Below are 16919 nucleotides of genomic sequence, written 5' to 3'. Positions count from 1 at the left end.
GGGGAGGTTTGAATCCAGAAATGCAGCTCTCGCCCTTCCCTCTCGAACAAAGCTCTCGCTCTCTCGTTCTCTCTCTCCCTCTCTCTCTTTCTCCCTCTTGTGCGTATTGGCAGAAACTGCAAAGGCAATGCAACTACTCACTTAGCCCCTCTCTCTCTCTCTCTCTCTCTCTCCTACCAGGAGGCTTCACTCACTGAGATTTTCTGGGCAAACCGCCCTGACAACCCAGTCCATTTGTTTCTTCATTTGCTGTTTATTTCGAATGACAACACTCAACCGCGCTCACCACTGAGAAGCCTCTGTCATATAATTTGACACAGCGCCTGATCAGGCCGCTGAGACGTCTCAGGGCGCTTGACAGAATATACAGTACAGTGAATTTTTTGACTGCGAATTTCGTGGGCGAAAGGCGGCAGCCAATTGCGGTCAGCAGAATGCAAGCCCAGGCTTACAGGAAATATATCTCATACTTACCTCTGACAGTCTTTTACTCAACCAGAGCAGGAGATGGCCAGACTCGTTATCCCCTTCACCCTGGAGACAACCATCCCAGAAATTGACTTTGCAACCCAGCACACAGCATGGGGCGAGGAAGGTTTTTAAGAAAATAAGCAGCATCTTTGTATTCATACCGTGCCCTTCACGTAGGGTAAGGTAATTGGAGCCATTCACAAAGATGGAGGTCAAATGCTGAGCGAGGGGGGAAGAGGAGGGGTGGGTGGGGTGGGGGTGGAGAGACACCAGAACCATGGGTTTAAGATGTTATATATATATCAAATGCAAGGATTATTATTATTATGTTCCAAAGAGCCACCTATGTATGGTTTATATGTGGGGGGGGGGGGGGGTGGGGGGGGGAGAATGGTAGCATCTCGAGTGCATAAGTACTATACCACTAAATATAATCCTGTATTTATAGGCAAATGCGGCAGCTAATTTAATTTGGGCACAGCAATGTAATCACCATTTTATATTTCACAATCAGTCTTACACACTGTATTTTAATGGGGGTGTAACCTGTAGGGATGGTATTTAAGCAAACAGCTATTTATTTACTTCTGATCTAATTACTCCTTGGAAATAGATATTCACGATATATATACACATACAATAATTATAATGATAATAAGCCTCGCATTTGATAGAGCGCTTTATCACATCGTCGAGACGTCTCAAAGTGCTTCATTGAATATATTGTGAAGTGAATTGACTGTATTTTTGTGGGTGAAACGCATAAAGCAGTGTCCACCAAACAATCGTGGATTGAGTGACCAAATTATTATTATTATTATTATTTTTTAAGGGGTTAATCCCTCCCAGTTTATAATCCCAATGGTTTGACGTTGATAAAAGAGAATACAGCCAGGCTATCAAACGGAGTATAAAATTGAGCCATCAGTCTACCACATTTGACACTAATACTGTGGTTGTCCTGGAAACAAAATCAGCTGGAAAAGAATGGAGTCTGAGCTGCCGAATGATATCTCACATGATTCTGTGTCCAAAATACTTTCTTGCACATTTTGCTGTATGTGTTTTTAAGGTCTTTTTGGTTGTATAGTCATTCGAACGGAATATTTTAGCGCAAATAATAATAATAATCCCTAATAAACCTTGCATTCGATCTCGCGCCTTATCGCGTCTCGGAGACCTCTCAAAAGCGCTTCTCACAGAATATACTGTAAAGGGCGGTGACCGTACATTTTGTGGGAGAAACACGGCAGCCAATCGCGCAGAGCGGCGTCCCACAAACAGTCGTGGATTGAGTGACCGCATTTTTTTTTTGGAAGGGATTATTGCCCCCCAGAAAAGCAATCCGCCAATTGATTCCTGCTTACTGCTCGGTAATCGGAGTGTGTGTGTGTGTGTGTGTGCGCGCGTTTGTCACACTTTCTCAGTTCGAAAAGTAGAATGAGAATTCTTTTGAATTAAGACAGTTTAATAAATGAACAGGAAAGATGTTTAATAAGATAAAAAGCCGAAAAGATTATGAAAGGTGGCACAGAAGATGGTCCCATTCCTTGGAAACCAAAGTCCTTTCAGCAAAAGTGTACAGGTCTAAAATGTTTTTGACGGAGCCGGACTCCGAGCTGGAGGGAGAGGAAGGGTCAGTCAGAGGAAGTTCTTCAAACGCGACTTGAAGATAATATAATATAATCCTTGCATTTGATATAGCGCCTTATCGCGTCTTCAAGACATCTCAAAGCGCTTCACAGACTGTGCTATAAAAGTGAATTGACTGTATATTTTGTGGACAAAATGTCGCAGCCAATTGCACAGCAACGTCCCACAGTTGTGGATTGAGTGACCAAATCATTATTATTATTATTATTGAATTATTAACCCCGGAAAAGCGATCCATCAATCGACTACCAACCGGGTTCCTACCTACTGCTGGGTAAACCGAGGAGTGTGGGGTAAGGAAATTTGACCAACGTTTCGCCCTGCCTTGGGAATCGAACCCAGGTCCTCTCGCTTGCGAGGCGAGTGTTGTAACCCTGAGCTTCAGGACTTCACAATGAAAATGTTTATAATTTTGGAAACTCCACAAGCACTGGAGCTGTACCTCAAGAGACAAATGTCACTTGGAAGAGTGAGATACGAGGCTGGAAATTCTCTACTAATTATTTTAACAGTTGTAGTAAGTGAATGCTTCAGAGCATTAGATGGGGCGCTGATCAATTCTCATTGAAAGAACAGTCATAGCAGTATGTCATGTTTCACTAATCTGCTGCTTTTGCGGGCAATTAAACTAAAAATGGAGGATTATTCAATAGATAATTAAATTTCATTTTCTAAAGGGCTTTGATTAAGTTCCAAATGGGGGAGCAGCAGAAATGTGCAACAGACTCTCAAACTATTATTATAACAAAAACATTAATGTATTTTTTTGCGATTGACTCCCTTCAAAAGGAGGTGGAATTTCATAAAGAACCTTATCACGCTCCTTACCAGGAGGGTTCACACTCTGAGGTTGTCTGGGGAAACCAGCCTGACAGCCCAGTCATTTGTTTCTTCGTTTGCTGTTTATTACGAATGAACAACACTCAACCACCCTCACCACTGATAAGCCTTTGTTATATAATAATCATTGCATTTGATGCATTGCCTGAAAGCACTTCACAGAATATACTGTCAAGTGAATTGACTATATATTTTGTGGGCGAAACGCAGCAGCGAATTACACACAGCAGCGTCCCACAAACAGCCGTGGATTGGGTGACCGCATTATTTTTTTAAAAATGGATTATTACGCTCGGAATCAAACCTGGGTCCTCTTGTTCGCGAGGCGAGTGCTCTACCCAATACGCTACAGAACTTAAGTTGATCGGGTTGCTGTTTCATGTTATTGGAAGATTTAGTGCTGCTCCTTGTAGACTTAGTTCTGCGTCCGTGGGAAATAGAATCGAAATATTCTGGTATTGAGCATTATTTCACAAATGAGAAAACTGTTACACTGGGCCCAACTGGAAGTCAGTATGTGAGCAGAATTATTCTTGAGGTCAGAATTATTCTAACCCGTTTTCTTGTGGGACAAAACACCAGTTGTACACTCCTCTCATTAACCAACACCACAAACAATCCATAAATTTTCATAAAATATTTATTTTCCATTGCAAATAAGGAAACACTCTCTTTATGATGTTACCTTTGCTTGTTACAACCTGCAAAACTACTGGAACTGAATTTGATTGTGAAAGCAGCACGTTATTTCATGCACTTTTCTTTTTGCACAGACAAGCGTACATAGTGAGCTGAGACCATACAAAACAAGCGTTTTATTTACATTCAAGTCTGTAAATATGCATTGAATGAGAAACACTGACGGTAGATAATGTCACTGTGTTCAACAACACACAACTCCAATTTTGCAGGCAACTATTTAAATACTTCAGTTTTCTTGCAAGTGTAACTTCAGAATATCAAAAATACCTTTTGATTTGAATTTAATAAGGAATTGCACTGTTCCATTTGTCTTGTATGGTAATTACTAATTACAACAAAGTGTGATTAGGTACTCTTAAATCGTCCAGCTTTTAATTTATAATTTAAACAATTCTAAGTAAATGCACTAGTACATAAAATGCTTAACAAAAGAAAAACAGTTAAGTTTTCTGTGTCCCTACACGTTACAACATGTTGTAAGGGATTGCATGTTGCTTGAAGCTGCATCTTTGTGAAGCTGAGGTCATAACTCTTCTAAGGGGTAATCTGATAGTAGTACTTTGTTCATATTCACTACGCTTTCGCTTAAGATTGGCTTTAAATTGATTAAAAAAAAAGGTTCATCCAGTTTTACAGGTACAGCATTGGCTTAAACACATTCTTAGTACCATTTGCAACCTCGATGCAACTTGAATCTGGTCTTAACGGATAGTACTATAAGTCACAATGTTATTGGAAAGATTTTACACCACAGAGCAAAAATACAAGGAAAAAAATATATATCAATCATTCTCAGACATGTCAATTCCTATGGAATGCCTTGACTCTTGCCAAAGAGCGGAGGTGCAGCTCTCTCACCCGATAATCCGGGACACGTTGGGAGACAAGCAAATATCCTGATTTTCATACATTAACATAACGAACATAACCATTTGTCCCACAGTGCCACATGTCAACATGAAGAGGGACAGCAGATACCACTGTGTTGCACAGCATCCTTTTATCAGTTGCAACTGTACTTCTGTAGTGCGGACAGCGTTGCAACAACTTTCCTCGCAAACAGAAGTACTTAAACGTTTCCACCAGCTTCATGTAGTCACATCACCACCCCCGCTCCCTGTCTGTAAAACATTTGCTTGTGGTTGAATGCTTGAGCACTCCAGATCAGCTTCTCGAAAAAAGATTACTGCATCACCACTGACATTAATAAGGCACTGCGCCTGCAACGAAATAGCAAGGTTATCAAAATAAGTCAATTCCTCCGGGAAACAAAGGCAGAGTCTCAAGTGTCTCAGATAGGCTTTTTCCTCACCCTGCAGGGCAGGACACAACGCTGAAACAAAAGTAATTTTTGGATTTAATATAGTGCTCTTTCACATCATTGAACCGTCTGAAAGCACGTCACAGGATTTACTGTAAAATGTGTATCTGTATGCAAATACAGCAGCCAATCTGTGATCACCAATATCTCACAAACACCCACCAAGTGAATGACCAATTTTATCCAAGGGATTTCCACCAAGGATCATTTAAGTCCACCACCTCTGACAAGGCAACACTCCCCCAGCACTGCACTGAAGTGTCAGCCTAGACTACGAGCTCAAATTCTCGATTTTCTGGTTTCAACCCCCTAACTATGCCTCAGAGGCGAGAGAGAGTGTTACCAACTGAGCCAGGTTTACATTACAACAACTGTTCCAAACTGAAGAATGTTTAGTTGGGTTCAGCTCTAGGCATTTTATAATGTATTATTAGACAGAAACATGCTTAAACGATCTTCCTCAAAGAAATTCATATGTAATATTTGCCGCCTTAAAAGTACCAACCTGATTTTTATTAGGATTCTCCATAAATACACATTGCTTCATAATATAGGAGACGACAGCATTTCCTCCCAGTGCAGCAACATGGGCACGAACCATAGCAAACACTTCAGCTATAAACGAATGAAGAAATACACTCACTCCTCCTTCCTGTATAGAAATATAAAAGTCTTTGAAGTGAAATGCTTAAATATATTCCTGATAGTTTATTTCCATTCCTCAAGGAACTATTCAATTCCTAGTCATTGCTAGCAGTACAACAACAACAACAACAACAAGATTCCATTTATAAAGCGCCTTTCACGTCAGGAGGACGTCCCAAGGCGCTGCACAGTTGGGTCATGACCCGAGCAGGGGGGAAATGGTCAGGGTGAGGGGAGGGAAGGGAGGGAGCGAGGAGGGGGGAAATGGTCAGGGGGAGGGGAGGGAAGGGAGGGAGCGAGGAGGGGGAAGAGAGTCGAGAGGGGAGCTGAAGGCACGGTCAAAGAGAAAGGTTTTGAGACCGGCCTTGAAGGAGGAAAGGGAGGAAGCGGCGAAGGCACTGGGGGAGTACTGAAAATAGCTCAGCAATATTCCCTCCTCACTTCCTCACCCATTTCCTTTCGGACTATTTTTCTATTGATGATGTGGCAAGTCTGTTAGGAAGGGGGAGAGGATGGAGCCCCCCAAACAAGGGCAGAACAAAGCTGTGGAGGAGAGGGAATGTTACAAACTATGCTGAACGAACTAACCAGTTTTCTTGTGGAAATGCAGTGATACAAAAAGGTGCCACTGTAAAATTCCGATTCTGTGTTATTCTCATTTTATATTGAAATATTAAGGTACAAGGTCATTTATCATGCACTGTACATTATTAAAACAATACCGTTGAGCTGATCTATATTGGGCTACGGATGCAAAAATCAATGAGAAAAGTAACCTGCCGTGTCTTTTTATTATCGTATTTGCAAAGAGCTTATGGACTATGCGTTTGCTTTCATTAGTTTAATAATAATCCTTGCATTTGATATAACACCTTATCACACGTTTTGAGACGACTCAAAGCGCTTCACAGAATATACTGTAAAGTGAATTGACTGTACATTTATGTGGGTAAACACGGCAGCCAATTGCACACAGCAATACATCTATACGTTACTAAGGGAGGGTTTCCTATTATTTTATGGAACTCGTAAATGTAAATTTAAAATCAGCTACAAAAGTCTTATTCAGAATACAGGATCTGGGGCTCATGATAATCGGTGTATTATTATTATTATTACAGCTCCTGCTCATTAATTCTCTGCTCACCTCTCTCAGAGATGTGGTTTCCCGAATGAAGAACATGTTGATGATTCCGAGATATTTGGTTATTTTTGCCCCGGGAATAAAAGAGAGGGGCGTCATTTCCACAACAGTGACCGTGGAGTTTGTGCAGGATGTGGCTGAACGATGACGTATGTGGCCTTCAGCCAGTGGGCTTGCTTTGTCAAGTGAAGCAACTGTAAGGGTGGAAGAGAGATACAGCGAGAGAAAAGAGAATGCAATTAATAGTAAAAAGCCCCATTCGTTTGGATGATGCAATGTATTGTCAGTTTAGGGAATCTGCAGTGATATTCAGCACCTGAAGCTCAGTGATCGAACAAGCAGGGGCAGCATTAAAGAAGAGGTGATCATGCAGAACATGCATTAAAAAAACAGAAGCTAAGATATAAATATAAATAAACAGCTGGAATGGGATTCTTCCAAAAGAGTGGCATTCCTTCAAAGGGAGCATTAATAGCCATGGTTGCAGTGACAGTAATCTCAATATGCAAAGAAATCAAGGGCAATATTTCTCCGCTGAAGGGAAATTTGGGGGCAAGAGTGTGAAAGATGTCAATTTAGTGAAATGTCGATTTTTTAAAAAAATGTTACAACCCTTCGGGTTAAAATTGCTCAAATTGAAAAAAAACACTGTACATTCTGCTGAACGTTTGCAGTGATCAAAGAAGCAACTTTCACACTCTCAAACTGCTTGAGGGATTGATTTTCCAGCGATTACTGGGCAGGACACTCCACCCTTCACCACCGGGGACCATAGGCATGTCTCAGATTATTATCACCATGATAAACTGTAACTTTGGCCTACTTGTTTTAATTGATCCACGCCTTATGGTCTGAGCTTTCTGTTTAATGAGCTCTATCCAGCTGTTGCATCTGTTTGCAAAGGAACTGTAATCAACTGAGGTGGCTAAAAACACACAGACAGAAAAGAAAAAGAAAAATGGATGACATCTATTGCCCATCGCAATGCTCCTTTGATGATTGATCACTGAAAAAAAGGTCTTTCGAAAAAAAAAAAGACCCTCTTCTTGCGTGAGGAAAGAGCAGGATTACTTACCTCGCTGTGCTGCTGGAGTAACTGGCTGGGAATTGCTTCCTTCTGTAAACCCTAATGAGAGAAAGATTTAATACATTGTCACACCGGAGTGTTTGGACAACACCATACACCACACCAACAGGGCAATCATAGAATCTTACAGCACAGCGGGAGGCCACTCGGCCCATCGGGCCTGTGTCGGCTCTTTAAAAGAGTCATCCAGATGAAAATTCAATCAAAATTTTAACAATAATTCTGAAAATATACGGTCAATTCACTTTACAGTATATTCTGTGAAGCGCTTTGAGACGTCTCGAAGGCGTGATAAGGCGCTGTATCAAATGCAAGGATTATTATTATTATTATCTATTCACTTTGAAATGAAGTGCTGCGTCAATTAATTACGTCCCCAAATTACAGGGCTTCGAAGTATAAATTAATCTTTCAAAATGGCGTGTCTTAAAGTTACACAAAACAAACCTAATTTCCAATGTATGACACTGACCTGCAGCTTTACTGGGGGAGAAGAGTTGAGCAGACTGTGTTTCTGAGCAGAGTTCTAACGTAAACTGAAGCTGTTCTTCATTATCAGCAGAAGCTTCAAGGCAGGGATAGAACATTAAGAATGATTAAAGTCAGCATGAAAATACAGTGGAGCACTGCAGATCCATACACAGACTAGTATTATCCAGATATCAGTAACCATATTGTGGTTAGAAAAATAGACATTTATGGCACAGAAAAAGGCCATTGAGCCCATCATGCCCGTGCCGGCTCTCTCAAGAGCTATCCTTTCAGTCCCACTTACCTCCCTTTCCCATACCCTATAGCTGATTCCTTTTTAAAGTATCTGTCTGGGTCCCTCCTGAAGGTCAATGCGGATTTTGTTTCAACCACCACTCCCAGCCCCAGGGCATCGCTACTCTGAAAGAAATTCTCCTACCCTAACCCCCATTTACTCGGTTACTAACTATCTCAAATTGATGCCCCTCCAGTTACATGACTGTTTGTGTGACACTGCTGTGAACAATTGGCTGCCAGGTTTCCCCCACAAAATACACAGTCAATCCACTTTACAGTATATTCTGTGAAGCACTTTGAGACTCTCAATGACATAAGGCGCTATATCAAATGCAAGGACTATTATTATGACATAAGGCGCTATATCAAATGCAAGGACTATTATTATTGTTATTATTAACTAACCGGTGAAAATAATTTCTCCTTGTCGACTATCATTTTAAAGACCTCAATCAGGTCACCTCTTCGAGAAAGATTCCACTCGAATCTATATTTACTTTCTTTACTTCAAATTTACTTTGAAGTCGCCTTCCTGTAGTTCTTAAAATAACTTAGAACAAGGAGCTCCTGGTACTTGTTATCCACCTAGAGAGAGCTCAGAACATGACAGAGTAAATCCAGACACAGGTGGAATTTTTACCGTCTATTTTAAGAGCGTGAAATAAGTTACCTCTCAGGAGTGTCTTATCTGTGATGTTCTTAGTCATATCTTGAGCTTGGTTTTTGTCGTACGTTATTGCAACAGCTGTAACTGCAACCTGTGGGGGGGAAAAATATATTAACGACGAGAAAAAGCAGACACACGCACATTTGGTGGAACGGATTACTAAATACTGCAGTAAGTATAGAACATCCCCATTAAACACATACGTTGTTACAACACAGATTTATGTAGAGTGCGTTTGGGGTGTGGACACTGACATTGTACATTCAAAAGGGCAGACAGAAAGCCAGCTGCCTCCATCACCTTGTGATGTGTCTCAAAACAGGTGATCACTCAACAACACAACCTGAAGCAAACATGGCGATGTGAACCATGATGATTGCTGATAGAGATGGACGTATACCCAACGACGTCACTGTTCATGTTATTGATGTCGTCATGATGAATCGCGCCAGTCAGTAAAAAAAAAACTACTGCATTATGACACGGGAATCTACTGTGATAATGTAGTATCTAATTACCTGGATTAATTCATCCTCTGGTAATGCAACATTGAAATTCACATGGCATAGACAGCAAGGAACCATGGACCTCAGTTTAAAATACAAACTCTAGGAAAACATAAAAATGGAGCATATGTGATGAATGAGTCACCCAGAGGGGGAAAGTCACCATTTACATACAGATTTCTCAAGCTGTAAAGAATGACTATATATTCTTTATATTACTATAATTACACTCAGCCACAAAGAATAGGACAATTTTTTTTACACAAATAACCTGTTATGATCTATGATCTTTTGCAGGATTATTACATTCGATTTTCTTGTGCAACGCTCTTACCACTTACATTTTTTATATTAGCATCATGATTAAAAAAAAGCTTTCTGATTTCAATATGTTATTTCGCTGATGCTATAGTAGAAAATTGTCGGCAATGCATTAATAGTTCTGCTATTAATGCTAATTGTTGGTCTAATATTCTGATGCACTAAGAGTAACTATATTAGTTTCTTTCTACTTGATATCAACAGATGCACCAGAGTTTCCTATTCTAAGAATACAAAGTCTGTTTAAGAATAATGATAACAATCTTTGTTGCGTAATTAACACAGGCAGATAGATTATTTGCTTTCTAGGATGCTGCTATATTTTTTAGGTTTATTGGAATCGCTTTGTTCAGAAATTTTTGCTTCCTAAAGTACATTGAGGAAGGCAGTGTGGCAGTCACTTTGAGGTTAGCATTGTGGATCACTTAATGGCACTTAATAATAGCACTTAATAATAAAAAAAACTTAATAATAAAAAAACCAATAATAAAATTGGTCATTTTCAATCTACGACTGTTTGTGGGACATTGCTGTGCGCAATTGGCTGCCGCGTTCGCCCACAAATATACAGTCAATTCACTTTACAGTATATTCTGTGAAGCGCTTTGGGACGTCCTCCCGACGTGAAAAGCGCTATATCAAATGCAAGAATTATTATTATTATTATTAAGACCTTTTCTGTTTCTTTTTCTGTTCTACTCCCCACCCAATTCCCCCCGTTTCCGCTCTGCCAACTCTGGCCTGCTTCATATCTCCTGCCTCGACTCTAATACAGTTGAACCATAAACCAACCAATTCTGAGAGAAATTTAAATATAAATATCCATGCAAAACTTTCTTCTTCATTATTTCCAACCACTTACCTTCAGCAGATTTTCACAGAGATCACTAAAAGCTTTATTAAGGCCTTGTGATGTGAGACTAGTCACGTTGTTTAATCTAAATACCCTCACTGAAGTGAACATCTGAAAAACAAAGAGATATATCAATGAAGAATGTTGTTATTGATGCTTTCTTACGTGCTTTTAAAGTACTGTTTTCCTGGACGAGAGATAACTTTCTTCAGCTCTCAACGTGCGCAAAACTGAGGCCCTCCTGATTGGCTCACGTCAGCGCCTCCGCACCTCAGGCGCTGACAGCATCAGCATCCAAGGCCGCACTCTCCACCTCTCAAAGCCATCAGGAACCTCGGGGTTCTGTTCGACCCTGAGCTGTCCTTTCTCCCCCATATCCGCACCACAACTGGCACCGCCTTCCATCACCTCCGGAATGTCGCCAGACTACAGCACTACCTCACCCCTCACGCGGCTGAAACTCTGGTCCACACCTTTATCACCTCAAGGCTGGACTATGGGAACTCTCTCCTCTCGGCCTTCCCGCCACCTCCCTCCACAAGCTGCAGGTCATTCAGAACTCTGCAGCTCGTGTACTGTCCCGCACCAGACACCGCGCCCACATCACTCCCACCCTCGCCCCCTCGCCCTCACCTCGCCTCGCCCTCACCTCGCCCTCACCCTCGCTCGCCTCCACTGGCTCCCCATCCCCCAGAGGTCGAATTCAAGATCCTCATCCTCACCTACAAGGCCATTCACGGCCTCGCTCCCTCCTACCTCTCTGACCTACTATCCCCCTACTTACCTGCCCGTACCCTCCGTTCCTCCGGCTCCGGTCTGCTGCACATCCCCCGCCCCAACCGCCCGACCATCGGTGGCCTTCAGCCTCTCAGCCCCGAGGCTCTGGAACTCCATCCCCAGTGCCTTCACCGCCTCCTCCCTTTCCTCCTTCAAGGCCGGTCTCAAGACCTTTCTCTTTGACCGCGCCTTCAGCTCCCTCTCGACTCTCTACCCCTCCTCGCTCCTCCCTTCCCTCCCCTCACCCTGACCATTTCCCCCCAATGCTCGGGTCCTGACCCAACTGTCCAGCGCTTTGGGACGTCCTCCTGACGTGAAAGGCGCTCAATAAATGGAATCTTGTTGTTGTTGTTGTTGTACTCTTAAGTATTGACTCTCTTATGACTGAATACTGAGGTCAAAATTTTGAGCAGTCCAATCAAGACTAATTCTTCGTAAAAACGTACTTTTAAATACACGATGCAGCATATCACAAGCAGCAAGTAATGTAGGTGGGAGGTAGGAAATATAAAATATACAGTCAATTCAGTGTTTACAATTCACAGTATGTTCTGTGAAGCGCTATGAGACATCTCAACAATGTGATAAGGCGCTATATCAAATGCAAAGATTATTATTATTGTTACTGCTGTTCTAATTATTCATCTCTTCACTTGCAGATTTTATTTGGAGCAGCGTTAAATAAATATACCTGCAAGTCAGCAGTCCAGTTGTTGATGCCTGGCATAATCTCGGTATTGCAACTGTAAAATCCTGCGAATACCAAACAAACAGAAATGCACAGAAAAACAATTGTGTCAATCAAACGCTTAGCTCACAGATAGTTTCCATGATTCATTTGGAATGCTGAGCTGCACTGGGATAGGGGTTAATCTCAACAGAATTTTTTTTNATTTGGCACCGATATATTTTTTAAAAATTATATTAAAAAGTTTTACAATGCAATATTAAAACAGAGTTTGCATGAGCATCCTCGAGACTCACCAGATGGCGTTGGCGCATCTGTCAACAACGAGTGAATATCTTCAACAGCATCAGCGTCGTCGATCTGTAATAAAGAGCGGCGCTATTGCAGTCTGAAGGAGCATTATTTTTTATGGGGGGGGGAGGCGGGGTGGGGGGGGAGTAAGTTTCAAGGCTCAATATGTAAGCAGTGAATCCTCTTGGTACCTGAATGTGTTTCAGGTCAACCCCCCAGAATCCTGTTTGGTGCAGATCAGGAGCAAGCCTGGCCTCAGGCCAACTTCATGGATTTGAGCTGGAGTCAGCGCCTGATGGGAGCTCGAGCGCTTGCAGGATTTGCGACATACAAATCAATTTCCACATCTCGCAATTCAATCCCCATTCTCATCTCCGTGTAAAAAAAATGCTGTTTAGACTGCACCACTTTTCATTCAAAAAAGAGAGATTATGTTTTCAGAATAGGATTGTGGAACACCAGGATTAAAACTTTCCAATCTCAGTCGATTGGTCAGGTCAGAAACGGTCACTGCATTGTTACATGGTTCACATCAGAGTTGCACTTGTTTTACAGTAACTACATGGGCTCACAGTATCTAGATATCGTATCGAGCCTGTACTTGTTGGATGCAATAGAAATTGTGTGCGCTTGAAGATGTACACTTTGATATTCTGAACAAAGCAGAAGAAGGTGAACAAAAACAGATCTATTTATTCATAAGGACCACATTACCTCCAACACAAAGGCATCTTTTTTTCCGTGTGAAAGATCCAGTTCTGAAACATCATCTGAGCTTTCTGAGTGGGATCTGAAGAGCTTAGAATGTTGCCTTGGCTCTGGGATGGGGGATCCGAGCACTTCATCCGGGATTTCCTTGTCCACCACATATTAAATAAAAGAGAAAACTATATAAAAGCTGTAATCAGCAGTTAGCTTTTCTTACAACCTTGACTGTAGAATAAATGTTTAGTTTGCGTAGCTCATCTAAACTCCTGCAATCTCACAGTATGTTGCAGTTTTATATAAAACTAACTTCGATGAAACAGATCCTATTCCCCAGTGACCGGGTAGCATTTCCTTTAGTTGTGGAGAAAAATATGGTTCTGCATCACCTCCCACCCTCCCAGTTAAACAGAAACTCTTCACATGTCTTGGCTGTTGCCAACCTGCGCCTAATATATTCTGGAATTAGGTAAGCAGGATGTGTTCCTCCAGGGAGAGATAGAGAGAGAGGAGAGAGAGAGAGAGAGAAAGAGTCGGGGTGAGAGAGAGAGAGAGAGCGCAGTCCATTCTAACAATCTCTGATATTTCCATGTGTAGTTGGGGGGTATGGAATTCTCAGTTTGGTTTGGAGACTCTTAAGCAACGGTGATGGGTTTCCACATGGGTCAGACGCCTGGCTCCGGCCTGCTCCATGTCCCCTGCCCAGCCCTGCCCGCCTTCAGCCCTCCGCCCCCACCCTTTGGAACTCCATCTCAGTCTCTCGGCCTCGCTCCCTCCCTCGCCTCCTTCAAGCCACGACTCAAGACCCTCTTCTTCGTCCACACCTTCGTTCACCCTCCCACCCCCACCCTCTCTGCCCTCCACCCGTCCTGATCCCAACCCCCAGCTCGGGTCCAAATCCCTGACTGTCCAGAGCCTTGGGACGTCCTCCTGCCATGAAAGGCACAGTGTAAATGTCATTTGTGGTTATCTTCAAAACTCAGGTAGTAGTTACCTGAATTAATTCTCGATTTATCTCTCTTTTACTTTTTCCATTGTGGCTGGTATCCTGCACTATTGGTCCTTAGCTCGTTACTTAGTTTGGTCAATAAAACAAACAAAACCATGAACATGCTTTTACTTACTGGAGGATTTATCTCATACAACTCCCTGTTTTTTATGATGATTTCATTAATCTTTTTCTGTATGTTTGAAATGTGCTGCTCATAGGAAGAGTCGCTTGGAGTCTTTCCTGCAACCTGTATACCACCTGGAGATGGGAGTGCAGTCAGATACAGACCTGTAGCAGACTAGAGGCAAAAAATAAAAAAATAAAATCATAAGCACTTTGAGAGGTCTCGATGACGTGATAACAACAATAACTTGCACGCAGGGCTGTATCTCAGAGCGCTTCACAGTGACGTAGCCTGACTCGGAGCCAGTGGGGGGAGATGACTGTAAACAGAGTCGAAGAGGAAGGTTTTCAGGCGGGACTTGGAAAAGGGGAGAGAGGGGGCAAGGCAGAGGGATTGAGGGAGAGCGTTTCAGAGTTTTGGGGCATAGTGGCTGAAAGCGCCAACTCTGATGGTGGGGTGGTGGGTACGAGGGGCGAGCAGGAGGCTGGTAACAGTCGAGCAGAGGCCCCCGGGTGGTAGATTAGGGAGTGAGGAGGTCGGAGAGGTAGGGAGGTGCCAGAGAGTGAAGGGATAAGGCGCTATATCAATCGCAAAGATTGTTATTATTAATAATAAAACCAGAAATATTTTGTGAAACACATCACGATTAAACCAAAATGATCTACAGAAATTATACAAAAAACGATCTGGAAAGCACTGCCTGAAAGGGTAGTGGAAGCAGATCCAATAGTAGCTTTCAAAAGGGAATTGGATAGTTACTTGAAACGGAAAAATGTGCAGGGCTATGGGAAAAGAGCGGCGGAGTGATTGCTCTTTCAAAGATCTGGCACAGGTACGGTAGGCCTAATGGCCTTCTTCTGTGCTGCAATGTTCTACGATTCTATGAAAAAAAATCTGTTTTCTTTTGACTATTATTTTGACACACCCATGAAATTGCTAAAGGCAAATCGCAGTGTTTTTTGTTTCTGTATTTAATAAGATTGGACTGTTCCGTATTTTACAAGTGTTAGGTCATTGAAATAACCCATTGCTTCTATAAATTTCACGTTGCACATATTGATGTGCAAGTTTCTCCAATTGCACAGCAATGCAAAGTAATCAATATTCCTCTAACATGAAAGGTGCTGGACAATTGTAATATTTCTGTAGTACTTTTAACTATGAGTACACATATCACTTAAAGAGCATTACTATAGACTTTTTTTCAAAATTAAAAGGTTTAGCCAAATGCTATTTTGCACAATGATCTCCCAAGAGCAATAAAACAGAATATAGAAAGCCTTGGCTAGATTTAGTAAATGATATACTCACAGCCAGCCCCAACAACATATTTTCACCAACTGTAATCTGAATCCTGAGCCCAAAGAGTGCATTCATTCCTCTCAGTTTAAGTTTGTTCATTAGCTGAGTATGAAGCTCATACTCCATGAATGGCAGCAGGTTACTGATAGCGGTAGCATTCGCTTCACCCTGAGTTTTCTTCTTCTGACGACACAACCTAATATCACCAAGTTAAACATAAGGGTGTTATAATCTTTGCACCAAATGGTATTATAGGAAAGGTAAACACTGTCGAATACTCAACAATGTACTTCACGTTATCTGAGATTTGGCACCATACCAAAGAGATTAAATTGGCCAAAACACGTAAGAATGCATTACCTAGCTTGAATCAAACAGCCTTTTCCAGTTATTGCTGTTTCTGTAGGAGGTTCAATTGTAGCGAAGAGAACATCTGGAACTTTCTGTTTCCGACAGACATAACAGTATGTGAGGTGTGCGGGGAAAGGCATATTTAATTCGTCATATGGAATGTGACAGAAACTGCAGCTTAAAGAGGATGAATCATCCAATCTGGAAGAGAGAGAATTTTAATGAGAGAATTGAACGTTTAATTACTGAATAACTTATGTGGCCTTTACAGCGTTCAGGGGAGGAAAACAAACATAAAAGCTCCACACATTATGCCATTGTGTTAATATGCCAAAGGGTTGAAAACTAAACGTACGTTCCGTTTGCAACTTTTAAAGAAAGGAAACATTGCCCTTGTTAATGACACTAAAATCCTGAAGCTAAAAAGAAAATTTCAACTCTTAAGTTCATTAATCAATACAGATAGATCAATCTACAAACCCCTCTTGGATTAAACAGGTTTTTGCAATAGATAAATAATGTACATCCCACAAAAATTATTCACAACGATACAATCTACAATCAGAAAACAGCATTCTAAATGATATTAGGAACCCAATTTTGCCTTACATTTCGAACACTACATTTCTCTAAACAGTAAACAAAGTAAGAGGATAGCAAGGTACTCAGAATGAAAGGGGCTCACCCAAGCATTACATCAGTAATTTACATC

At 41.7% G+C, this 16919-nt stretch overlaps 1 protein-coding gene across 1 annotated transcript in view; it reads right to left on the bottom strand.

The window, feature by feature from the left end:
- Nucleotides 1-3586: 3586 nt before the first annotated feature.
- The window catches only part of c2cd5 (C2 calcium dependent domain containing 5), a 45787-nt gene continuing 32454 nt past the window's right edge, over nucleotides 3587-16919 (bottom strand). Inside the window, exons 14-28 of the mRNA XM_042335055.1 lie at nucleotides 16217-16408; nucleotides 15866-16052; nucleotides 14564-14728; nucleotides 13449-13601; nucleotides 12740-12803; nucleotides 12447-12508; nucleotides 10988-11089; nucleotides 9817-9906; nucleotides 9302-9389; nucleotides 8336-8428; nucleotides 7852-7902; nucleotides 7600-7701; nucleotides 6780-6970; nucleotides 5493-5639; nucleotides 3587-4886 (exon numbers count right to left, since the gene is read on the bottom strand). Coding sequence (XP_042190989.1) covers nucleotides 4755-4886; nucleotides 5493-5639; nucleotides 6780-6970; nucleotides 7600-7701; nucleotides 7852-7902; nucleotides 8336-8428; nucleotides 9302-9389; nucleotides 9817-9906; nucleotides 10988-11089; nucleotides 12447-12508; nucleotides 12740-12803; nucleotides 13449-13601; nucleotides 14564-14728; nucleotides 15866-16052; nucleotides 16217-16408 — 1819 coding nt within the window. The 3' untranslated portion in view covers nucleotides 3587-4754. The remainder of the gene's footprint in view (nucleotides 4887-5492; nucleotides 5640-6779; nucleotides 6971-7599; nucleotides 7702-7851; nucleotides 7903-8335; nucleotides 8429-9301; nucleotides 9390-9816; nucleotides 9907-10987; nucleotides 11090-12446; nucleotides 12509-12739; nucleotides 12804-13448; nucleotides 13602-14563; nucleotides 14729-15865; nucleotides 16053-16216; nucleotides 16409-16919) is intronic.

Source organism: Callorhinchus milii, unplaced genomic scaffold (assembly GCF_018977255.1).
Source record: "Callorhinchus milii isolate IMCB2004 unplaced genomic scaffold, IMCB_Cmil_1.0 Scaffold5, whole genome shotgun sequence".
NCBI lineage: Eukaryota > Metazoa > Chordata > Chondrichthyes > Chimaeriformes > Callorhinchidae > Callorhinchus > Callorhinchus milii.
The sequence above is the reverse complement of the archived record's forward strand: the minus strand, read 5'-3'. Positions and strand labels throughout refer to the sequence as shown.